Source organism: Megascapheus bottae, chromosome 11 (genome assembly GCF_031878675.1).
Source record: "Megascapheus bottae isolate mThoBot1 chromosome 11, mThoBot2.hap1, whole genome shotgun sequence".
Lineage (NCBI taxonomy): Eukaryota > Metazoa > Chordata > Mammalia > Rodentia > Geomyidae > Megascapheus > Megascapheus bottae.
Genome location: NC_143519.1, coordinates 33323657 through 33350826, shown reverse-complemented (window position 1 = coordinate 33350826; position 27170 = coordinate 33323657). Strand labels below are relative to the sequence as shown.

General features: G+C 35.1%; 1 protein-coding gene across 6 annotated transcripts in view; it reads left to right on the top strand.

Moving 5' to 3' along the window:
• Tdrd3 (tudor domain containing 3) overlaps nucleotides 1-27170 on the top strand; it is a 103811-nt gene that overhangs the window by 9726 nt on the left and 66915 nt on the right. For all 6 annotated transcript variants that reach the window (XM_090342063.1, XM_090342059.1, XM_090342058.1 and 3 more), the window contains exon 2: nucleotides 19689-19773. In XM_090342063.1, the coding sequence (XP_090198189.1) occupies nucleotides 19689-19773 (85 nt within the window). The remainder of the gene's footprint in view (nucleotides 1-19688; nucleotides 19774-27170) is intronic.

The window sequence follows — 27170 nt, the reverse complement described above, 5'->3', positions numbered from 1 at the left end:
GCCTGGGCATTGCCTCTAAGCTCTCTGCTCAAGGCTAGTGCTCTGGCACTTTGAGCCAAAGTACCATTTATGGTTTTCTTATGGCTATTTGGAGATGAGTCTCAGACTTTCCTGCCCTATCTGGCTTTGAACTGTGATCCTCAGATCTCAGTCTCTTGAGTAACTAGGATTACTGACATGACTCACTGGCACTCTTAGTGTTTTTTTTTTATAATTAAAAATCTATATGTAATGAAAATTTTCTTGTATGTATACTAGAACAGATTGCTATACCAATACAAGGAAACTTCAGTGTTTATTTTGTGTCTGTTTACATCCTTGTTGCAAAGTGACCGCCACATTGAGCTTTGTATAAACATATCTTTAGCTGTGGTTAAAATCCAACAGCAGTTGGACTCATTAAATTTCATAACTTTTATGCTTTTGTAGCAATAGTTTACAATGGGAAGACACCTTAATATAACTAGACATAGTTCCTTTTTTTTTTTTTTTGCCAGTCGTGCGCTTGAGCTCAGGGCCTGAACACTGTCCTTGGATTTTCTCAAGGTTAGAGCTCTACCACTTGAGCCTCAGCACCATTTCTGGCTTTTTTTCTATGTATGTGGTACCGAAGAATCCAACCCAGGTTTTCGTGAATGCTAGGCAAGCACTCTACCACTAGGCCAAACTCCTGGCCCCTAGACATAGTTCTTAATAAGAGTTTAAGTTGAGAGCTGGATTTGGAATCATGGAAAGGAGCACGTTGTCGTATACTATCTTTAACAGGTTTGAGGTAATGACATTGGACTTAATATTTAAATGATATCACAATTCATCATGTACATACTGAAGTTACATTTTTCATGAAAAGACCCACAGGACCTTAAAGTTCTTATTGTTTTATATTTACATGTATAAATATTCCACTGGCATTATTTTAGTCAAAAGACAGAAACAGATTAATTCTAAAACTGGTTTGCACTCAATCTTTCTATTTTAAAAAGATGTCCTGTATTGAAAACTAGGCAGAGGCCGCACAATAGAGGCCCAAATAAAATATATGTTTTCTCTCAGAGAGTTGGGATAGTCTGCTCTGTGCTGTATAGGAAGCCACATTCTTGGCATCTTATTGTTTACACATCCCTGGCTACTTCCAAGTGTGAGCCCCAGGACTCAGCAGCATTGGTATCAACTGGTAGCTTGTTAGAACTGTAGAATTTGAGTCTTCTGAGACTTGCAGGTGAACAGGATTCCCTCAGTTGATTTGTCTTCTAAGTCACAGCAGAATACTTGCACAGTTTGGTGTTACCTCACAGAAAAGAGGACAGCAGAGTCATGAAGTTTGCTTTTCTTTATTCTTCGTTGTAGTACTTGGATTTGACCTCAGGCAAACTACTGCCTTAGCTACTTCCACAGTAGAGTTAATTTGGTGATGGGGAAAATGTCAAACGTCACATCTATGGTTTTAAGAAATTTAGTCTTTTATCTGCTTGAAGAGATTTTGAGAACTGTGGTCTGTCTGGGTGATTTTCAAACTGTCTTTCAGTTTTGAAATACACTTGGTCACAGATGACTACACTTGAAACTAGTAAATCCTTGTGACAGTGTACTTATGGTTTCTAAAGGTTTACCTTTGGCCACACCTGCAAAGTTCTGTTCTATCTGGGTACATTTTGCAAGTTTTACTCAATGATATTTTGAATTGGCCTTTTATAATTTTCATTTGATTTAATATTCTACTTAAAAATATTGTCGGTATTGTTGGTAAGCATCTTACTAGTTGCAAATATCTTTTACCTATATTATATGGCATTTCACAGCAATAAGTAGGATATGTTTTATTTGCTTATGAAAGGACATTACTAGCCGTATTGATTTGATCATATTATTACCTAAAATGGATGTATTATATAAATTGTTTTGAGATAATACCTTTTTATGTGTGGTATTTCATAAGTTTTCTTAAATTTTAATTATGAAATTAGTCATCATTTAAAATTGGTATTATAAAACTTAGTCTGTGCCATTTTATTAGCTAACTGCTTGACATGGTTTGAACTAGTAGTATGCTTTCTTGGCAAATATAATTGAATTGGTGGTAATTTTTTAAAATCTTTTACTTTATCACAACAGTTTTATGTGTAAACTGAACTGATAATGCTTTAAACAAATGTATATGTAAATAGTGTATGGTTATAGGCTGTGTGTGATTGATTTTGTAATATTCAACTTGCTGTTCTATCATACCTCATGTTCCCGTGTAGTACCTTTCTTCCTAGTTTTTAAAAATGATTTTGGTAGTTTTTCTTTTTTGCCTAAATAACAAATATAGGTGAATGAATCAGTGAACTCAAAGTCAGTATTGTGAGAATGCCACCTAGAAAATGGGCTTGAAGAGATGGGAAAAAGGGGGACTGATGGAAAGAGTAACTGATCTAGAAACACAGGACACCTAGATAAACACGTTCAATTGTAACTTCCTTGTGTAGCTCTTTGGAGTTTAGATCATTATAAGTAATAAATTTTTGTTTTTATTAAGAATTAAATTATTTTGAAATTGTCAGTATTCATGTTTACTATGGGCATGAATTAAATAAGTCTCAGTAACTGAAAGCAGATAACTGTTTCACATTGTCACTGCAATGTTATAATCGTACAAAGTTTTTTTTTGTAAATAAGCATTTCTTTAAGAAGTAATAGGATTCACTCCTCAGAAATTAAATATATGGAACCACTTATACAGTATGTAAGTTAACGGAGCATTATATTTTTAAAGAATTAATTCATTTTGATAATTTTTTTAAAGAATTTATTGTCATTAATTTAGTTCTTTTGAGTTTTGTTTTTGAGGAAGAATTGACCTCAGTAAAGACTTGACTTGGCAATATGTGGTCAATAGGCCAAAGGTGGCCTGCTGCCTATTTTTTTTTTTTTTGCCAGTCCTGGGGTTGGGCTCAGGGCTTGAGCACTGTCCTTGGACTTTCTCAAGGCTAGCACTCTACCACTTGAGCCTCAGCACCACTTCCGGCTTTTTGCTATGTATGTGGTAACGAGGAATCGAACCTGCATGCTAGGCAAGCACTGTACCACTAGGCCAAACTCCCGGCCCCTGCTGCCTGTTTTTATAAATGGAAGTCTTAATGTAATATAATAGTTGGAAGTGTTTATACTTACTGTCTATGACTGTTATGCTTCAGGGTATAGTTAATAAGTTGTGACTGAAATCATAAGGCATGCAAAGACTGTAATTTTCACTTTGACCCTTTAGAGAAAAGTTTGCCAGTTTTTTGCTATGACTAGTGGCACAGGCATTTTAGTTCATGATTAGAAAACATAAGCAAGTGCTGCTACATGCTACTTACCCAAACAACCACAGTCTTTTTTCTTTTTAATTAGCACAAGGGTTTTATTGTGATATTATATATGTATAGAATAACTTACCAAATCTTCTATATTAATATTTTTATCCCCCTTCCCTCCTTTAAAAAAACAGTTATTATTTTTATGGCACTGGGGTTTGTACTCAGAATCTTGCACCTGTTAGTGTCTCTGAGCTTTTTTGCTCAAGGTTAGCACTCTGTCTTTCTGGGGTTAACTGGAGATAATAATCTCATGGAAACTGGGTGCTGCTGTTTTCAAGCCAACACATGAGTGAATCTTTACTTATTTATTTTCTTTAAGTAGTTGTACAAAGTTATTTTAGGTCACGATATCAATTTGTGAAATACAATACATTTTGATCAATGGTTTTCTTTTCATCATTGAGTCTACCTTTAAAACATTGATTTAATATTTATTTATTTATTTATGCATGCATGCTTGCATGCATGCATGCCAGTCCTGGGGCTTGAACTCAAGGACTGGGCACTGTCATTGGGCTTTCTTTTTTTTTTTTTTTTGCCAGTCGTGGGCTTGAGCTCAGGGCCTGAGCACTGTCCTTGGACTTTCTCAAGGCTAGAGCTCTACCACTTGAGCCTCAGCACCACTTCTGGCTTTTTTCTATGTATGTGGTACCGAGGAATCAAACCCGGGTCTTCTTGCATGCTAGGCAAGCACTTTAACCACTAGGCCAAACTCCCGGCCCCTCATTGGGCTTTCTTAAGGCTAGCACTCTACCACTTGAGCCACAGCATCACTTCAGGCTTTTTCTGTGTATGTGATATCTGGGAATTGAATCCAGGGCTTTGTGTATGTTAGATGAGCACTCTACCACTGGGCAACACACCCAGCCATTTATATAATATTCTTATTCCATCCTTTGTTGCCTTCCTACTTTCTGAATTAGTAATAACAGATTTTTTTGGTCCATCATCCCATGGTTTTTGGATCAGTTTCTACTGCTTTTCTGATACAAAATATTTTTTGTTTGTTGATTCCTGAATTTACCTGGGCCTGTATTTCAGAATCCAGCCTTGTAAGGTCCTTTCTCTATATGCATGGAGGATTAGTTCCAAGTCTCTTCACAGTTTAACAAAATTGGAGGATGCTCAAGTCCCTTAAATGAAATTGTACAGTATTTATATGCAACCTACAAGTTCTTCTCTCCCTTACTTTAAACCATGTCTGTACTGTTTTAAGTTGTTGCTTTACTGCATACAAAGGGTCAACTGTAAAACATTTTGTATATAATTTGTACGCAAAATCTTCTCATAACTCTGTGTTTTTCCTTCTTGTCACCTGAGTTCTTCCTTCTGGAAGCCTCGGATATGATTTACCATTTAATTAATTCTTGCTTATCATTTTAAAACAGAGCCATCAGCTATTATAAGTTCTCTCTGGTGTCCTTTATTCAAGCTCCTTTAGTATTCTATTGCTAACTCTGTGTTGTAGTTTTTTATGTCTGTTTCCTCAGATGAACCAAACTTTACAGGGGTTGAATTTATTTGAGGTCAAACACTACATTCTTTTAGCACAATATCTTCAGAAAAGAGACCCAACAATTTTATTTGTTGATTTAAATTGTGGTATGATTAATATACATTAAAATATATATCACTTGAATATTTAATATAAATTTGGCTGTATATATTTATTATAATCACCATATCAAACAGGATACACAGGTTATATCCAAAATGATCCAAGATCATTTTGTCTGGATTTTCTTTTTCATTGGTGCCCTATGTTACCTTTTCCACCTTTGTCTTTCATGTCTTACAGGAACTGTAACTAAGCATCCTGGAAACAGTTATATGTTATAATGCTTTTCAGACTCATTCATGTTTTATTCAGTTTTATTACTATTTTGATTGTTGTAGTTCATATTTGAACGTGCCACAGTTTAAGTCATTATCTGGTTGACAGACATGGTAGGTTGTTTACAGTTTGGAATATAATGTGAATAGTCCTGTTTAACAGGTCTGCATTTTCTTTTATTTTGAATAATATTTGGGAGTGGACAAATTTTTATATCCAAGTGACATTTTCAGGTGCCTGTCAGTTGATGCCTATCAGAAGACAGGAGTCAGTACTCCTCTTAATTTTTTTTTATAGTGTGCTATGTAATTTTTTTATTCCCATCTAGGATTTGGTATAAGAGAGCAGTACAGACTCAATGCTCATTTTCATGCCCTCCTTCTAAATTTTAAGGACGAGGGCTGAGTCATCAGATTAGTGGTTATTGTGGTGTGTGGTGTGGTGTGGTATGTAGTGGTGGTGTGTGTGTGTGAGAGTGTGTGTGAGGGGGGGAAGAGTTTAGTTTACTGATTTCAGATGCTTTCAGGGTTGTGTTAACTTTTCCTTTAGTTAATATCTGGAATATAAGCAATAACATTCAAGAGATTGCTTTTGCTTCACAGTTCAGCTATCATCTGTGAAGGAGTGGGAGACCTGTTCCTATCAGTTTTACTATCCAATTACTAGGTTCATGGTTCGTGATCTGCTTTCTGTGCTTTAAGAGATCTCTTATAGCTCAGTTGCCTATTTCCAGTTAAAGCCTGTAGTATCTCTAATCTCAGTTGAGAGCCTTTACTCAGCTTTCCCTTGCTGATAGCCTAGAGTACCTGGAATGGTTTTGCTCAGTTCTCCTATCTGTATTCTTGGTAGTTGAATGTTGAAGTATTGGAAATGAAGGTGTGGAGAACAGAGACAAGGAGTCCCTTTATAGTTATGTGTAGCTGAAAGCAAGTACTCGAAGGCTAATCCTCTCATCTCTCTCCCTTGCTCTCCCCAGCTCTCTCTCTCTGTTTCTCTGTCTCTCTGTCCCTCTGTCCCTCTGTCCCTCTGTCTCTTCCTCCCTCCCTCCCTTCCTCCCTTCCTCCCTCCCTCTCTGTCTCTGTTTTTGGCCAGCCCTGGGTCTTTAACTCAGGGCCTGGTCACTGTCCCTCAAGGCTAATACTCTACCACTTGATCCACAGCGCCACTTCTGGCTTTTTCTGTTTATGTGGTAATGAAGAATTGAACCCAGGGCTTCAGGCATGCTAGGGAAGCACTACCATTAAGCCACATTCCCAGCTCTCACTTTCACTCTCATGCTAACTTGTAATATCCAACACCTTATGACTTACGAGAGAATTGACAGGTAGTTGCAGAATTAGATGGATCTGTAAATCCTTGGGATTCTGATCTTTCACACCATGTAGCTGTGAAAACTGTCTTAAATCCGATAGATTTTTCTTTATGTATTTTTTGGGCTACCATAAAGGGATTCTTCCTTCTCTGAGAAGGATGGAGTAGTTGTTAGTCTCTTCTCTTCAGCCAAGGAACCATCACTTTTCAGTTTAGTTCAAGAACTTTCCACTTTTGAGTGAAGTCTATATATGTTTCTTGGTGTTTTTTAGCTTTCTGATATATGTATAATTCTGTGATTTGTATCTGGTTTGGTTTGGTTGTTTACTGTGAACATCCCTGGCTCCTTTGTGGAACTCCATTTTGCTTCTCTGTAATAGTTTATATATAATTGAGTTAGTCTATTGTAGTATAGAAGTGGAATTAGTAACCAATAAATTTCTTTATATTGTAAATTTTCCTTAACATTTCCTCAAATCTGTAACTTTTGCATAAGATAGGAATTAATGGTAGTAGTAGACCTGTTACTCCATTCTTATTTTGAAATTGTAAAAGCTTCCTTACTCCAGAATATCAATGGGAAGTTCTTTTGGTCATTGTAACATGGGACTTTAACTGTGAAAGCATGTGGTTATGTAGTCTAATTCTTCTATTTTACTGATAGGAAAACAAATATCATTATACTGGCACAGTGAAGCTCATTATGCTTCTTGGTTATCAATAATAATTGCATTTTCTTTTTTTTGTATAGTATTTTTGTGCTTTAGAATTCCATTTTGCAATTGTATGTGTGTGTGTGTATGTGTGTGTGTGTGTGTGTGTGTGTATGTATGTATGTATGTACTGGTCCTCAATTTTGAATTTAGGACCTGACTCCTTCCTCTGAGCACTTTTGCCCAAAATTAGTGTTCTACCACTTGAGCCACACCTCTACCTCTGGCTTTTTGGTGGGTTATCTTCTTTACAGATAAGAGTCTCATAGACTTTACTGTCTGGGCTGGCTTTAAACTTCTATTCTCAGATCTCAGCTTCCTGAGTAGCTGATTATAGGTGTGAACCACCAACTTCTGGCTTCCATTTTGTAGTTTTAGTCTATGTTGGTTATGTAGTTGTGTGTGTGTGTGTGTTTGTGTGTGTGTGTGTGTGCGCGCGCGTGTGTGCGTGTGTGGGCGCGCGTGCCTTGAACTAAAACTGGGTGCTGTCCCTAAGCTCTTCAGCTCAAGGCTCTCACCCTACCCCTGGGCCTGGGTGTTGTCCCTGAGCTCTTCACTACCACTTCCCATTTTCTAGAGGTTAAATGGAGATAAGAGTCTCAGGTCCTTTTGTGCCCTGGCTGGCATTGAACCTTGATCCTCACATCTCAACCTCCTGAATATCTAGGATTACAGGTGAGAGCCACCTTACCCAGCGGTTATGTTGCTTTTATAGTCTTTGACTTAAAATTTAAAATGTTTAAAAAAGACAGACTAATTCCCCTGAGTACTAATTATTTGTATTTGTTTTTTCTGTGACATAAATTGCATTATAGGTATAAATGGATTTAATGTGCTACATTGACATTAAGTAGAACTATTGATAATATTGTGAATTTAGTGGCTTATTTAAAATGTAGATTAGTAGTTATGAATAATGTTTCACTTTAAATTGTTTGGTGCAACAGAATATTTTTCATAAACTTTGTGCGTTGCTATTAATTTTTGAAGTATGGAATCCAATGCAAATGTTTTTACTTTTTAACCATAAAAATAAGCTAACAATCATTTCAAGTAGTTAGAATTAATGACTGCTTGTTTAGTTGGAGAAACACAATCCCTCAGGAACAGGTGTCAGCATATTTTAATTTTTGCTTTTCTGCAATTCTAGAGCATGAATTCAGGGCTTCTTGCTTGCTAGGCAGGTACTCTATCCCTTAAGTCACTCCCTTTTTGCCTTGAATATTTCTAAGATCTCACTTTATGCTTGGGCCTTCCTGGCCTATAATCCTCTTGCTAAGCTTCTCAATATCCCTGCTGATGGGTGGCAAATGACATTGGGCCCACCTTTTGTGCTTTCCCTTAGTTGGGATAGCAGGTGGGTCCAGCCATTGAATGAGATAATGTCTTGAGTACTTTTACAGCCTTGATTGGTCTTAAACCAACAGCCTCTCATTTCCATTTCTCAAATAATGTTTTACTTAATATTTTTTATAAATGGGTAGAATATGGATGAATGAATGCAACAAAACAAAAGTTGCCGGAAGATAATAAGCTTCTCTAAGTAATAAACAGCCTGATTCAGGTGACTAAGAGTATATTTCTGTTAGCCTCCCCCCCCACCTCCTCCACTTCCTCCTCCTCCTCCTTCTTCTTCTTCTTTTAAAATCTAGACTTCGCTGGGCACTAGTAGCTAATGACTACAATCCTGACTATCCAAGATCAGGATGGATCAGAGGATGAGGGTTCACAGTCAGTCCAGGCAGTCAACTATAAGAGCCTCTTATCTCCAGTTAACCAACCAAAAGCCAGAAGTGAAGCTGTGGCTTAAAGATCATTACCTTGAGCAAAAAAAGCTGAGCAAGACTGGAAGGCCTTGAGTTCAAGCCCCACTTCTGGCACACACAAAAGCAAGATTTTATTACATGTAATATAAAATAAGCATTAATTATGTATTTTAAAGAAAATACAGGCCCAGTCATCTTTTTACCTTTTCCCCTGAAGAAATGGTAATTTGGTTATATTTTGAAGGTCTGAAAGTTTTTGGATTATTTTTGCATTAGTTTTGCACTATTTTTTAATCTGGTACTCTGTTCAGTTTCTTTTTGCCTTCAACTAACTGCTTTATTGATTTCTTTTGTCTGAATTCTTTTATAGTATGAAGAGAGGAGCATGAAGTATCATACACCTCTCCCTATCCAGTGGGGTCAGTTCATGTTATTCTGCACTGTTTCCCAACTGGGCTAGTGTGACTATTTTCAGTTCTTCCTCTAATTATTCTTTTACCTAGTTTGTCTTTCCTAGGTACTATTCCATCATTTACAGTAAATGTATAACTTTGGGCAGCTTAACGGATCTGACTTTTCTTACATAGAAAAAGAAGGTGAAATAGGTGTAGTGGCTTATGCCTGTAATTCTAGCTACTCAGGAGGCTGAGATCTGAGGATTGTAGTTCAGAGCACTACAAAAGTACTAAAAACTATGTGAAACTTTTATCTTCAGTAATCGCCAGAAAACTGGAAGTGTCGCTGTGACTCAAGGGGTAGGGTGGTAGACTTGAGCTGAAGAGCTCAGGGACAATGCCCAGGCCCAGAGTTCAAGTCCCACGACTGACCAAAAGAAAAAAGAAAAAGAAGGTGAAATAATATCTTCACAGAGTTATTATAAGTATTAAATTAAAAATACTTTAAAAATGTTTAAAATTCTGTCTAGTACCTAAAAGGCACAGAACTGTTTTTTTAAATTCCTGTTATTATTTAGTTGTACAAAGGGGCTACAATTTCCATGTCAGGTTATGAATATGCTTCTTAGTGTCACCCCTTCCTTTGTTTTCCTGTCATTCCCCTCTCAGGCCCCCCATCAAGTTAAATAGATCATGTTTTAAGTAATGGGAAAACATTTTTCATAATAATTGTCATCATAGCTGGGTGACAGTGGCTCATAACTAGCTACCTGGGAGGAGGCTGAGCTTAGAGGATCACAGTTTGAGGCCAGACCAGAGAGAAAAGAACATAGATTCCATCTCCTAAATAACCACCAGCCTGCCTGGCCATATCAAGCAAGCTGAGTGAGTAAGGGAGGCCCTGAGTTCAATTACTGTGATCAACACACACACATGCACACACACTCATACACATATACAGTAATTGTCATAGTTATCATCATTTTTATCCTAATATCTAATATTTATTTTGAAAATCGCTATCATAGTTTGGTTATGTACTGTTTTTAATTATTTACACTTAAGTTTCATCAATAGCTTGACTGCTGATGCTTGTATTTCTAACTTCTAGTTTAGCTCACTTTCCAAACTTACTTTATCTAAAAGAGAACATTTAATTAGACCACTGCTCAACTTAAGAGTATTTCTAATATTTCTAAATTATTTTGATATTAAAGAATTCACTTTATCTGTTGAGAACTTTGATAGGTTGTTTTTCCTATATGTATTTTGAGTCAGCCAGGGTCTTTTTGATAACATTTATAAGTTTAGATTATAGTGAAATTTCAGGATTTTATAGTTGATACTGTTCTGTGACTATCCTCTTTTTTTTTTACTGTCCTCTTTTAATTCATGTAACTCATGATTTCTTCTTGTAAAAGATACTTGATTTTTAAAAATTGCATAAAATTTCCATCAAAGTAACATATTTTAAAATGAACTATTAGAGAGTTTTATAATGAAAAACCATGGCCTATGACCTGTTCATTTTTTCTCCCTCTTCCTACTTTTAAATATTTCCGGTGTTTATTCAGAATAATGTCAGGCTGTTTTGATTACGTAAGTTTTAATTTAACTTTGTTCTTTACTCTTTCTTTCCTATACATTTATGATTTTTTTTTGCCAGTCCTGGGGCTTGAACTCAGGGCCTGAGCACTGTCCTTGGACTTTCTCAAGGCTAGTGCTCTACCATGTGAGCCACAGCACCATTTCCAGCTTTTTCTATGTATGTGGTACCAAGGAATTGAACCCGGGTCTTTGTGCATGATAGGCAAGCAGTCTCCCACTAGGACAAACTCCTGGCCCAGCAACTTATAATTTGAATTACCTATTATTCATATTTTACAGAGCCAAGCTGAATAATAGATGCATTCTTTCTTACAATTATAAATATTTAGTTATCTTTTCTATTTGTTGATGCTGTAGTCAAAATTAAGCTTTAAAATCATGACTGAAATTTTTCTTTGTAGAAGAGCTTGTTGGACTAGGAGTTTGGCCTAATGGTAGAGTGCTTGCCTAGCACGCATGAAGACCTGGGTTCGATTCCTCAGGAATCAAATAAAAAAAGCCCTACACTTTGAGCTATAGGCCACTTCCAGTTTTCTAGTGGTTAATTGGAGATATGAATCTCAGGGTCTTTAAAGTGCCTGGGCTGTCTTTGAACCTTGATTCTCAAATCTCAGCCTCCTGTGTAGCTAGGATTACAAGCGTGACTCACCGTGTTGGACTCTAATTTTTTTGTTTCATTGTATGATATCTTCCAATTCTTTTAAGGCACACATTTTCAATTGGTATAAATCACCATGGAGACATTTTTGGTTATAAATTTACTGAGTGTTACTGGTGTATAGGGTGTAGAACCCACAGATGCAGCCAAATCAACATCTTACATATATATGGCAACATATATATGGACAACAAATAGTTGTCCAATTCAAAATTCTAGTATACTAATATTGAGAGACAGTGATAAGAATGTGTGGAATTCTCTCTTTTCTTTTTTCTTGGAAGTACTCCCTTTTTCCATTCTGAGGTGATGGTTCATCTCTTTGAATTTCAAATTAGCAGACTTCTGGGTTTTACTTATCACTGTTTCCATTCTTTCTTAGTTTATTTAATTTCCTTGTTAGATCACATCCTTATGTAATTTTATTTCCTATGAATGGATAAAAAAGTAAATGTCTTTGCTATTTCATATTGGAAACTATAATTATCTAACTCATCTCAGAATGACATTTTTGATGGTTATAGAATTATAAGAAGAAATCACTTTCTTTCATCATGTAAAGGGCATTAGTTATAAAATTGTGATGGTGGTAGCTTAATACTTTTTCACTTCGTAGTTTTTTTTACTTCCTCTAGAATCATTTCTCTTTTTCTTTGACCGACTGAAATTCACAGCTATACTTCTGAGTATTTCTTCCCCTTATTGTGTTCATTTGTTGGGGACTTTCTGGGATCTTTAGATATTACTGGTATTTTTTCTTAAAGCATTAGAAAATTCTTTAATATTTTTCTTTTGATCATTTCCTGTCTCTATTCTTTTTCTTGTGTAATCTTTATTAGGTGAACATAGAAGTCTATAAGTTTTTTAGGTTTTGTTTTTTATTGTTAATTAATAATATAGTGTTTAAATGCCCATGTAATTGTTATGAATATTGCAGTAATTGGCAACTGCCCTTCTTTCTTTTTTTTGGGGGGGGAGGAGTCCTGGGCTTTGGCTCAGGACCTGAGCACTGTCCTTGGATTTTCTCAAGGCTAGAACTCTACCACTTGAGCCTCAGCACCACTTCCAGCTTTTTTCTATGTATGTGGTACCAAGGAATCGAACTTGGGTCTTCGTGCATGCTAGGCAAGCACTCTACCACTAGGCCAAACTCCTAGCCCCTGCCCTTCTCTTTTTGCTATAGAAAACTTAAATGTAGAGGCAAGAAGAGTGAAGGTTCTTAGGGTCTTTTATCCCACACCTAATATTTGCTTACTTGATGTTTAAATTATTAAGTTCTGAGGTCTAGGCACTGAACACATGTTCATTATATATTTAACTCACTGAGAAAATACAAAAAACAACTGCAGGGAAAAAATTGTTTTCTTGGCTTGTAATCACTTTTTTTTCATGGTGTTAGTGAGGCAGATCATGGTGGATTGAGCTTGTGCTGGAGCTGGGATCAAGCTTCTTACCTCATGGCAGCCAGCAAGCAGAGAGACATAGAAAAGGAGGCTGGGGGAGTGGTGTGTTTTTGCAGAGCATGCCTGTGTGACCTTCTTCCAGCTAGGACTCTGGATAATTTCCATCATGTCTTAATGCTGTCAACTTTTAAACCCGGGAATGGACTAAGCACATCAGTTCTCTCATGATCCAGTCATTTTCCAAAAGCTCCACTTCTGAGCACTGCTACATTGGAAACCAAACTTCTGATACATGAGCCTTTTTTGAAGTGCTTTCTATTGAAACCATAACAGGAAAGTATCAGTTCCCTTCATTTTAAGATAAAGAAAGTACAGACTCCCAAGTATCAATCAGTTCATTTTTGAAATGTCAAGTATTTACTGCATACTTCTAGTGAGACAGTCATGCTCAGGATACCTTTTTTTGAGTAACTGATGCAGAGAGGACTAGGGTTGTCCATAGAAATAAAACATCAGATGTATTGTAATAAACCAGTGATTGAGAAGAAGCTTTATTTGAAGATCTTTGATTGAAGAAAGACAGCAGGAGATGTTTGAGTTGAGTCTTGAGGATCACGTAGGGATTTGTTAGAGGCAGAGTGAAGAAAGTGTTTCAGTAAGGGGAATGAGAAAGAACTACAAGGAAACAAAAATGAAATGAAATGATTTGAAGTAGTTGGTGATTGGGGCAGTTGTAAAGTAGCTTGCTTGTGAAAGTGGCTTGGTAAGGACATTTGTGGAAAAAAATTTTAGCTTGACTAATAAGGATCAAGTTTTGTTTGGTTTCATTTTTGTCAGACTATATCAAACCATATATGTGAAGTTTAAAGATTTAAAAAATATTTGGTATTTTCTGGAATAAATATACTGTTTAAAAAGAGAGAGAACTAATATTTACTTAGTGTGTGATTTATACCATGTCTAGGTTTTTCATACTGTTTTAGTCACTTTTAGGGTAGCCTGTAGTATTTCTAGCATGTTCCTTTGTTTTGTAGAAGAGACTAAAACACAGAAAAATTAAGTAAATTTAAATATTTAAAATATGATAGAAAAATCTGTGTCTCACTGAGAGGTACAGATTAAATTCTCTTTAAGCCACATGTAAAGTGCATTCCAATCTATGTGTGACATTTGTAAATAGCATTTCTTAGGTAAACTTAACAGAATTTAACAGGAAGTAAACTTTGGGTCAGTCCTAGAAGGCTTTGCCTTGGTTCTTGCCCTGGCACTCAGTAGTTAAGAGTGAGCATTTGTAACTAATAACTGGTTTTGTAGCTAACACCTTTGTGTTGCCTTGAGGACAGAAATATCATGTTTTATTCACTATCACTTAACTTGTTAAAAAAACCTTAGATCTTGTTCTAAGTATAGAAATATGAAATAATTGTAGCCTCAATGAAAAGAAAAGAGCTAGGCCTTCATTTTTATATATTTCGACATATATGAAAGCTTGGTTTGCAAAAATAAGTAACATAGGCTATCTTGGCTAATGTTTTTTTAATGTATCAGTTATTGTAATTCAAAAAAATGATTTGTAAATTACTGTTTCTACAGCTACTATAGTAATAGCAAATAGACATTTTGGTGTAATAATATTTACATAGATTAGTGTGACTATGAGAAAATGTTTAACTATATTAAATATTGGTAGAGATTGGTGATTTATCATTACTAATCGTTAAAAAATTATCTTAAATTATAATACTATTTTGGTGTCAGAAGCAACTATGACATTATATTGAAAATATTTCTTATAAGCATTTTCTAGGAAAAGAGTCTCTAATCTTTTATATTTTTTGTATTTCCAAAGGATTGTTTTGAAAAGAATTTTTAAAAAGTCTAATTGCTCTTGTTATTTTTTGTTATGTAGAATTATCTTTGCTTACTAGTGAAATTGTTTTTAAACTAAGACTGGCTTTTATATCAATCACCAATCCCGAAATTCTAAATGTTAAAAATTTTTTTTTATTGTCTTTCCTTACAACAAAAACAAATGTCAGAAACTTTGAAAACTAGCTTAATACATTTTGGAGTCTTGGTTTTCAGCAAATTTGATACTTTACTTGTGAAACAAGGTTGTCATCTAGTGGTGTTTTCAAGTAGTACAGCCTTCAGAATTAATAAACTGCAACTCTTAAAAAATGCTTTAAAATGCTTAAAAAATCTAACTTTAAATGTTCAGAATTTGAGCATTTTAAAATATTGCTGAATTAGTTATAGCTTTACAAAAGATCTTCCCTTGTACTTTAAATCTAATTTTAATGTTAGAATGCTTAAAACAATTTAGAAGGTCTGGCTAGTAAAATACTAAAAGTTGACTAGAATGGATATTAATTGTTATGGTAAGGTATTTCTAGAATTTTTTTCCCAGTCTTGGGGCTTGAACTCAGGGCCTGGGCATTGCTCTTGGGCTTTCTCAAGGCTAGGGGGCTACCACTTGAACCATCATACCATTTCTCGTTTTATTTTTTCCTGTGTATGTGGGACTGAGGAATTGAACCTAGGGCTTCATGTATGCTAGGCAACCACTTTACCATTAGGCCATGCTCCTGGCCCCCACAAGTTGTTTAGGAATTAAGTAATGTTTTTTAAAGGAAGCTTTTTACATGTTTATCCTTTGACTTTTGGTGTTATTTAATTTTATGAAACATTGCTTTAGAATGTTAAGATTTTTAACGATGATTTCTTTGATTTTAGTGTTTTTATTTTCACAGTATGTCTGAAAAGCTAGTAAAGGAAAATTACAATAGATTTTCTGTTATATATGTACATTATGTGCAGAAAATGATTTATCACAGGATAATGCTTTGTCAAAAAACATACTTTTATACATTTAGAAAAACTAATCACTGAAAAATATATTTTACATAATGATTTATTATTGAATAAACTATTTTATTGAATATAGTTTGCTAGATTAAGATTAGCATTAAATACTTATGCTCAGAATTTTAAATAACATAAAACTTTGATCTATATGTTTAAACCACATTAATTAAATTTAAGCTAGCTCTGATTCGCATCTTTATTATAATTGTTGGAATAGAGACTGTGGCTTTCTTTTGGGATAGTTGTTACTACTATATGCAAAGAAGAAAAGAATATAGTGGTTTTTGGTTCATAAAAGACATTTAAAAACATCTTTCATCTATCACCATTTGTTAGAGTACTCTGACTTACCTTTAGTAGAATTCTAATCTTCCTGTTTGTGGACTTAGTAGAGATCTGGGCATGGATTTCTGTGAATTTATTCACATTACTTCTGTTGTGCCTATTGTTTTCTTTTCTGTGATTTTCCTACTCTTCCAATGTATCTGTAAGCGGTGTGTACTGCTTGAACATACATACTGCTTTTATCTCTTGAAGGTTGTATGAAGCATAGTTTATACACACAAATTCTTGTTTGCATTGTTTCTTAATTTTGTTATTCTATATGTGTGAATTTAAATAGAAAATTATAAGATGTTTTCTTCTGTTTTGCAGGAGGGAATCACGTCAGTTATTGTATTACTTTTGGCTTAGTACCATAAATACCTGTAAGAATACTAGAAAAATTAAAATTTGGACAGAGGTGTATTATAATCTATTCAAATAGTTGGGATGGAAATAAGATAGGTAGACTCAATGGAAAGATCTATTTAAATAGAATAATTTTTAAATATTTTAGCAAACTGCACATCACAGCTTACATATTTATTGAGATCAAAAATATCTTTTAGTACATTAATTTTATCAATTGCCTGTTACATTCTATTCTTGGTATCATGTGTTATCTTTATTTTCTTTATTGCTAAGCAGGAATTCATACATTAAATTCCCATGTTGGTATTTGGATATTGATCTTTTTATGGTAGGAAATGACTAAATACAGGTCAAAGACTTGCCCTCCTCTCCCCCACACCAAAACGAAAAAAAAAAAAAAATCCCAAAACGAAAAGTAAGCCATGAAATTCTTTGATGTTGGTTTTATTTAGAGATAGTTAAGATAACTATGTCATTGCTCAGGCACCTATTTTATTCTGTTTAATAGAATTCTTATCCATTTGGGAAGATTGTTTAGCATTTTACCTATATTCCTTTGTGCAGTGTTGTTCAATTAGGCTCAACCTATTCTTTTTAGTTTTTAAATTTAATTGTAAAGGTGATGTACAGAAAGGTTACAGTTACATAAGTCAGGCAATGATTACATTTCCCTTCTTCCTTTTCTCCTACTTTTCCCCTCTTAGGCCCCCTCCTCCTGAGGTTGTAAACAGAGTGTCCAGTGAGTATTGTTGTTGAATTGGGTCACCTTTGTCCCACCATTTCCATGACTCCCCTTCTCTTCCCCAAATCAGAGAAACTTATATACAAGACAAAGGGTACAGAAATTAAAAAAAAAAAAACAGTGACAAAAGAGAATAAACCAAAGGAAAAAAAGAAAGGAAAAAGAAATAACTGCAAACAGTACAATAAAAATGTTCTTATTTCCATTTCTTGGAGTACATTTTGATAAACATCATTATATACATATATATGTGCACATAACTGTTGAGCATTGTAATGCTCTCCTAAGAACATCCTCCTTTGTTCTTACTGTACAAATGCTATTTAGTCATGTGCTAGTATAATTATTTGTCTTTTACTATCTACCCATTGCATTAGCTTGTAGGTGGATAGATAAATTGTAGTTGTTACAAGTGTGGGAAACCATGCAGCTTATGTTTCTTTGGGCTTGGCTTACTTCACTTAATATAATTGTTTCCAAGTCTTTTCATTTCCTTATGAGTAGGGCAATGTCATTCTTCCTGATGGCAGTGTAGAATTCCATTGTGTGTATACACACTTTCTTGATCTATTCATCCACTGAGGTGCATCTGAGTTGGTTTCAGTTCTTAGTTATGGTAAATAGTGCTTCAGTGAATTTGGTCAATGCTGGCTGGTTTGTGTTCATTTGGGTAAATGTCTAGGAATGGGATTGCTGTCGTATGGAAGCTCCATGTTTATTCAAGGGTCTCATCTTTAAAATATACTCAGGCCCCCAAACAGACCCTCAAAGAAGCAATGATTCCATTAATAAATGGGCTAAAAACTTAAAGAGACACTTCTCCAAAGAAGAAAGAAGAATGGCCAGTAGACACATGAAGAAATGGTCAACATCTCTAGCCATAAAAGAAATCGAAATCAAACAACATTGAGATTCTACCTCAACCTATTCTTCTTTCTTCCTCAGTTTCTAGCTAGAATGCTCTAGGATATGACCTCTAGAAGGTACTTCATATTTTCTTTGTTTCATATTTTTGCTTATTATATTCTCTTTGTGTACAGTTTTTCTTTTGTATTCTGTCAATGTTTCATTTATTGTTATCTTGGTCTTATTTGGAAGCCATTTATATATTATGTTACGCTATATAGGAGTCTTTGATGGAAGATGTATAATTTTACTAATCTTGTTTCCTGATTTACATAATTATTTTCAGATATAGGGCTTAATTGACATTTGTAGAATTTAATTTTGAAAATGAATTAGGATTTTACATATACTTAATGAGCAGAGAGAAATAAGAGGATGATAAGGAAGTCATCATAGATACTTTTAGTTAAACGAATGTTTTTAGTTGACCATGCATGTTTATTGCATGTTTATTCTGTACTATCATTTCTATACCACTCCTTCATTCTTATTGACTCATCTATATATAAAAGACCTTTCAGAGCACATTTGACTACTTACATTTAATTCATCATTATAGTCTAGCACTGCCATGGTCTTACACTTTTAATAGGACATATTGCTTTAATTTATATACTTTCCTGAATTTTATCTCTGTGGTCTTGCTCATAGACTTAAACCTTAGTCTTCTGTTGTTCTTTTGTAAAATCCTAAGTATTTATGCTTCTTTTCACTTGCTTTGTTAATTTTGAGAATTATTTTATTTGTTGTTTCTTAAAGCCATGTTCTTTTGGTTGTTGAGTCCTAGTGCAGTTTGTCTTAAAATGTGTGGGATTACTGACCAGACCATCAAAAATACTAATCAAAAATACCTAATACTTATTAGGTAGCTGTTCAACTGGCTGCCCCTCCCACATCTGGAAGAATGTCTACAATGGCACTGGTAGCATTGGTGGTAGTTATAAAAATTTTGAGTTTTTTTTTTTTGCAGGTAGACTTTACTTGAATTTGTAGAGTATATTAAAACTGAAATATTTATGGGTAATTTCATTGACAGCATTACTTTAAGTATATAAATTAAAGAGAATTGTTCTTCAATTCTCACTATTGTGTGAGAAATAGTAAGCAAACTGGGAGTCTATATGCAGATATTTTTCCTGGTATTTGCAGTAAACATGTTTTGTAATAGAAAACAAAGTACTTTTGCATCACTTTATAATAACAATAAAAAGAATTAAGCTGGAGTTGGTGGAAGGGAAAGAGATTATTGAAGGGGGTGACAGATCAAGATGCATTGTATTCATACACTTCAATGTTAAGTGACACTTCCGTTCTACAACTACATAGTAATAATAATAAGAAGAACAACTAGCTGGTACTATCCAAAAAAAGAAAACAAATTACACATAGACAAGAAAAAAATTGGATAATTTTAATTTTAGGTAATAAGCTTTTCATTTTATTTTAACAGGTATCTTTCAGAGGAAGGCATTGAAGCTTGCACAAGTTCTCCTGACAAAATCAATGTAAATGACATCATCCTGATTGCTCTCAATGTAGGTTAAGTTTGTTAACTTATAAACATTTTTAATAAAAGACTTAAGACTTTTGTTCAGGTGCTTCTGGGGATTAAAGCCAGGGCTTCCTGCATGTTAGGCAAGTGCTCTGGAGACAAGCTATGTGCTTATTTCCAGGCTAATTTTTTTTTTTGGCCATCTAGGAACTATCATTTATTTTATTGATTATTTATTTATTTATTTATTTATTGTTGATACTCAGGACTTTGGTAAGCTCAAGATTGTAATTAATTGCTAAACAGATGCTCTACCTGTCTAGTCTCCAGGCCTTTTTGCTCTGGTTATTTTTGAGAACGGGTCCTGCTATTTGGCTGACCTGTCCTGAATTCTTTTCCTGTCTAGGCTTCTGCCTAATCTCAGCCTCCAGCATAGCTGGAAAAACATACATATTTCCATGCCCAGAACTGGTTGACATGAAGTGGGGCAGATCTCTCAAACTTTTTGCTTGGGCTGGCTTTGAGTCTTGAACCTGTTGTATTTGTCTCTTGATTAGTTAGGATTATAGAAATGACCCACCAGCTTCAGGTCAGGTTGTTTTTTGTTTTTCTTTTAGTAAGCATTAATTAGAAATATAATGCATGTTATCTGTGATTGGCACAGCAGTATTCTTTGCACTCATTTCTGAATTTTGCTTTTTAAAATGCTGTAAAGAACTCTTCTGCTTGTTTAAGAGATTTTTATGACAATCCACTGTTCTTTATTTTTATTTATATGCTTTGGCATGTAGGAGTAACCTCTATATAGTTGGTAGGAACCTTTAATAAAGTCAAGATTAATGAAAGGATCTCCAGAATATGGAAACAAGAGCTTCATCTTGTGTGATTCTTGTTCTTAATGTAGTATATTATTCCTTTTTTCTTTTTTTGACCTTTGGTTAATCTCATAGTTACTGTATCTGACATTGTTACCTGGTGTATTGTATACATTTTTATTTGAAATATGAAAGGAAAGGGGGGAAAGCAAGATGATTAGGAGGGGGTGGGAGGAGGGAAATGGGGACAAAACCATGAGAAGGAGTAAGAATATGTGAGAAGTAATGCACCTGCTATCTGGCAAATGTAACTGTAATCCCTCTATACATTACCCCAACAATAAAAAATTTAAAAAAATTAAAAAAGTTCACAATTGAGTGAATTATATTAGACGAGTATAGATATAATTTAAAAAATTACAATTAATTTCCCCTAAAAATCAAGATTAAATATTGTTATATGCATAGGAAGGAGGGCCTTGTAATCCTTTTCTGAATGAATTAATTCATAATATTCTCTGAAATATATAGTTGAACATTCAAATCCAAAGCTATTATACTGCAGTTAAAGAAATCAACTTTTGATCTGCATAAGGATAATGCCAAGCAAATAATAGACTTTGTAAAATTCTTGGTCAGTCATTGGGCTTGAATTCAGGGCCTGGCAGCTGTCCCTGAGATCTTTTGCTGTAGGTACTAGTGCTCTACCACTTTGAGACACAGCTCCACTTTCTGGTGGTTAACTGGAGGTAAGTTTCACAGAGCTTCTTATGTGGGTTTTCTTCTAATCGCATTCCTTATATCTCAGCCTTCTGAGTAGCTAGGATTACAGGTGTGAGTCCCCGGCACTGGCTATCTATCAGTTTTTTTAAAGGAAATTATTATTCTAATATATTTTTATTGTAATTAATAGAAAGGTTACATTATATTTGCCAGAGAGATAGAAGGTGCATTACTTAACAAACATTACTATTCTTTCTCATGTTTTTGTCCCCATTTCCCTCTCTCTTCCCCTTCCCTCATCTTGTTTTCCCCCCTTCCCTAACCTATTTCAAATAACCAAATAAACATATATACAATATATCAGATAACAAGGTAAGATACTGTAACAATATGAGATAACTAAGAGACAACCAAGGAGATGATAAATAACATTGTACATTAAGAACAACAATCACACATTATATGGCTCTTGTTTCTATATTTTAGAGGTTTAAGGAAATTATTTTAAAACAAAACAAACAAACAAACAAAAACATGGACAATTGGCTCGCGAGTTCATTGGTTCGTTGCTATTTATCTGAGTTTCCCTGAGTTTAATTGTACTTGGAGTGGAAGTCTAAGAGAGTGAGAATCCTACTGGTGAAAGACAGTTGACAGCCAGGAGGCTTCCTCCAGTTCTGTGCTCCTGTGAAACTGCTGAGGTTGCCTGCTGAAGATGTGGCCTAGGGGGAGAAAATAATTCAGACCTATCAGCAAACCTGTCAAGGAACATGGAGTATTACCAGGATTAGCCATGCAATGACATGACTTTTATCTTGCCCAGACTGTAAATCAATAAAATTAATGCAATGAATTTAAGCCCAGCTTCACACGGAGAAAAGGAGGGGTGCAATTTATCATGTGTGGACTGTGCAGTGGATAGATTTTCCCTTAGTGTAAGACAAGGCCCAGAACTTCAGCAGAGATCATGTTGGCAGAGATCATGGTTTGAAACCAATAGTCCCTTGGCAACTGAAATTACATGATGGGTTTCAATGTTCCACCAAGAACAATAAAATATTGCCCCTTAGCTCATCAGCAGCCACTGGATTTATCTTAGAACATCGGTAGAGCGAAGTAGTAAGATATTTTCTCATCTTAAAAGGCTCTGAACAATTTATTTTTGGCAGTACTCTGATTAGAACTCAAGATTGCTCCCTTGTTAGGCAGATGCTCTATGACTCCAGCCACATCTTCTGTGCCCCCCTCCCCCCTTTTTTTTTCTTTTGCTTTAGTTGTATTCAGCTGGGCTGTCAGGATTTTCCTTGGACTGTGAGCTTCCTACTTATTCCTCTTGCATAGCTAGAATTACTGGCATTCACTACCCCATTTGCACCAGAATTAATGGAATCTGTGATTTTTTTCCATATATTTTTATTGTATTTAATAGAAGGGTTACATTATATTTACCAGATAGAAGATGCATTACTTCACAAACATTGATACCCTTTCTCATGTCTTGGTCCCCATTTCCCTCCCCCTACCTCCACCCCTCATCTTATTTTCTCTCTTCCCTATCCTATTTCAAATAACCAAATACGCATATATACAATATATCAAGATAACAAGGTGAAATACTATAACAATATGGGATAACCAAGGGACAGCAAAAGAGATGAAAGATAACATAGTACATTAAGGACAACAATTACTCATTATATGGCTTTTGTTTCTATATCCTGGAGGTCTTTTCATTTAGAGTCATACTATATGGCCTTATGTATCTAGGTTTTGTTCCATTGTAAATCTCTGCTAAGAGAGCCCAAGGTTTCTACTAATTATGACAAATGAGGGAAACCATTGAGCCTATGTTCCTGTGAGTATGGCTTACTTCCCTTAATATGATTTTTTCTAAGTCTTTCTATTTCCTTACAAATGGGGTGATGTTACTTGGCATTTACCCAATTTTCCAGAAACAAGGACATACTAAATCCACTAGCACAACGATGTACATTGCAGCACTATTTACCATGACAAAGATATGGAACCAACCTTGATGCCCCTCAGTTGATGAGTGGATCAACAAGATGTGGTATTCATACACAATGGAATTCTATGTTGCTGCCTATCAGTTTTTAAGATGTATCAATTGGTTGTACAAGAGGGTTTCACCTTGCCATGTGTATATATGCATGCTATGTACCTTGATGACTCCTAGGTCTTCTGCCACTCAGCCTCTCAAGTTAATCTCAACAAACTTCATTTGTCCATTTTCACATGTGAACCTAGACTGTATTCACCCACTTCAACTTTTCTACTCACCCTCCTATCTTGCACCAGTACCCACAGACCAACTGTTTTCACCCTCCTAACATTTGTTTTTGTTGATTTATTTTACATATGCGTAAATTGAACTTTAGTCAGTTGACTCCTTTTCCTAGTTGGGGTTCACCAGCCCTTTACATCCTGTTATTCAACAGCTTTCACTCAGTTTGCTTTTCTGTCTCCATTTACAGATGCAATGCTTTTCAATACTGTTCATTATCTAATACTCTCTTTCTTTCTCAGGGCTTGAGAGCTGCCCTTGGGCTTTCTCAAGGCTAGAGTTCTACCACTTGAGCCTCAGCACCACTTCTGGCTTTTTCTATGTATCTGGTAGGGAGGAATCGAATCCGGGTCTTCGTGCATGCTAGGCAAGCACTCTACCACTAGGCCATGCTCCTGGCCCTAGTACTTTCTTTTTGAGGGCATTAGAATGATGATCTGTCAGTCAGATTCTTACGTTTATAGTATCCTGTTGAATTGGTTTTCTGCTTTAAAAATTGTAGCCACTAGCTAAAAAGGACTTATAGAATGTATTATATATACCATACATGTTTACTAGGAGCCTATTTTACACACAAGCATACCTGTTTTCTCTCCCTCCTGTGAGCCTTGTTCTTTTGCTCATGAAGGGAAAATACAAGAACATGTAACAGTGTTTGAGCCCAGAAGTCCATTAGATAATAAGCTCAGCTTTTGTTGGGCTGCTCCGAAAGGAACTTTCTGCATAGTATGTACCTAAATATCACACTTCCTTCATACAACCTTTTACTCCTCTTAGCAGTTAGGGTTTCCTCATAGTTTAGGCAGTGAGACACTTTTAGGGAGTAGCTCAAGGGCAAAGTTCCCAGAGGGCAGCCCCAGGTTAATCTTGTAAGGACAACTTTTTGTAGAGTTAGCTTCCACTGATCTGCTTTATGATTTTGTTTCGCTCAGGTTCTTAACTCTGAAAAGGAGTCATAACTTTTACTTTGTAAAATGGGGAGTAAGAATATTAAGAAATAGCATTAAAATCCTGTATAGAGTTTTGTTTCAGATGTGTGCGTTATTAAAAATAGTTAATAGTGCAGTCTTAAATTAGACTAATGAATTTTACATCCAGAATTTAATATATATAAATATTTTTTGCCTGACACTGGGCTTGAACTCAGGGCCTGAACACTGTCCTTGGGCTTTCTCAAAGCTAGAGCTCTACCATTTGAGCTACAGCACCACTTCTGGCTTTTTCTATATGAGTGGTAACTGAGGAATTGAACCCGGGTCTTCGTGCATGCTAGGCAAGCACTCTACTACTAGGGCAAATTCCTGGCTCATAGAATTTAGTAAATTTTTACAGCAGATTAATATTTCCGTTTCTCTTGAGCTTGCATATAATGCAAAATGATTTGTTTCGTACACATTCTTCAACAATTGTGTATATATATATTTATATAGAGGCTTTGAAAATTATCAGTAACATTTTTATTTTATTGCTTTTTTATTTTTATTAGTTTTTTTCAGTAGCTTTTCTTTTTCTTTTATTGTAATTGATAGAACATTTACATTATATTCACCAGATAGCCTTTCTTTTTCAGAGACAAACTATTTCTAGATTTTTTTCTTATATTCAGTTTTTAAAATATTCTGGGCCATAATCATTGTCCTGGTGATCCTGCTCTACTGATGTGTGAGTAATAAAATTGCTTTCATTGTATGTATAAATTGATTTTGGGCTTAGGATTTAGAATGTCATTTTCATTTTGGCAAAAGCACACCTAACTAGCATTCTACAAATGTGTGTGTTGCACATTGAAAGTTATGTAAATTTGGAATATATTGCCTTGCTTTAGCTTGACAACTTTGTGAAATAGAGTTGACAGTGTTTTTTTCCATTGTATTTTGGCCAGCAGTCATTGAGTGCTTATCATTTGAGTGCAAATCATTTGTTAATGTTTAATCTTCAAAATAGTCCTAATGGAGGGAAAATTATTGTAGGAAGATATTTTATACCCATTTGTCCTTCCATATTTTCATAATGCATACAGTTGATAGTTCTTCACCCTTTGTTACTATGTTGGGACTGTAAAAAAACTGAAGCACCATTGCACAGGTTTTGTATTGCAGTTTAATGTGCTTGGCAGTTTCAGTTTATTGATTTTGGTTATGGATGATCCTTGAATGACTTTTCAGAATAACTCCTGAAACCTAAAAATAAAAGATAGTAGAGGATCTGTGAAGTTGGCTCCATCATTTATATTCTAGTTTGGATATTTGAAATAAGAAGAACCTTATTATTAGAATATTTCATTCTAATACTTAATAAGGCTATTCTTTTTTTTTTTTGCCAGTCCTGGGCTTGAGCTCAGGGCCTGAGCACTGTTCTTGGACTTTCTCAAGGCTAGAGCTCTACCACTTGAGCCTCAGCACCACTTCCGGCTTTTTTCTATGTATGTGGTACCGAGGAATCGAACCCGGGTCTTCGTGCATGCTAGGCAAGCACTTTAACCACTAGGCCAAACTCCCGGCCATTAATAAGGCTGTTCTTATAAATGTGTTCATTTCCTAGCATAATAATTTTGATAAGTTAGTGTGTTTTCTTTAAGTATAACAGAATTTTCACTTATGGAAAATTTATGTGACTTAAGTGTACTCTTGTGAATAAACATCTTGCTATTTTTTTTTTTCATGTCCTTAAGAGGACATGGTCCTTCAAAGTTCTGAGTTTTTGGTAAGCTCTAAGGGGGTTTTCTTTCTACATCAGAAATGATGAAACATAGTTATGCTAGTCCTTGTGCTTTCCTTTCAGTATTTTGTTTTGTTTTGCTGAATGGTATATGTGTGTATGTATACATTTTCATATACGTAGTCATTAATTCACCAACTTATATTTTTGTAACTTATATAAGTAAATGATGGTTTTAGTCTAGCAAAGTCTTACTTTTGGCTATTCCAGTGATATTATTCATAGCAAATTTGTTATGAACATTTGTTTATTATGTATACCACAACCTATATGTTTTCTTTTGTGTGCATATCAAGGTTCCTTATGATATAGTTATAAATAAGCTATTTGTATATATTCAATCAATTTCATTTTGGATTATGCTGTAAGGTGTAAATCTTTTAATAACATCAAAATTTACATGCAATCATGCTTGGGATTCTATCTATCTATCTATCTATCTATCTATCTATCTATCTATCTATCTATCTATCTACCTACCTACCTACCTACCTACCTATCTATCTATCTATCTATCTATCTATCTATCTATCTATCTATCTATCTATCTATCTATCTATCTATTTATTGGTGGGTCATGGGGCTTGATCTCTGCCTGGGCTCTGTCCCTGAACTCTTCAGCTGAAGGCTACCACCCAACCCTTGATCCAAGCCCCAATTCCCATTTTCTAGAGGTTAATTGGAGATAAGAGTCTCAGGTACTTTTGTGCCCAGGCTGTCTTTGAACTTTGGACCTCAGATCTCAGCCCCCTGAGTAGCTGGGAGTACGGGTGTGAGCCACCGCGTCTGACTTGGGATTTGATTTATTTATTTATTTATTTACTGCCAATCTTGGGCTTGAGCTCAGGGCCTGAACACTGTCCTTGGACTTTCTCAAGG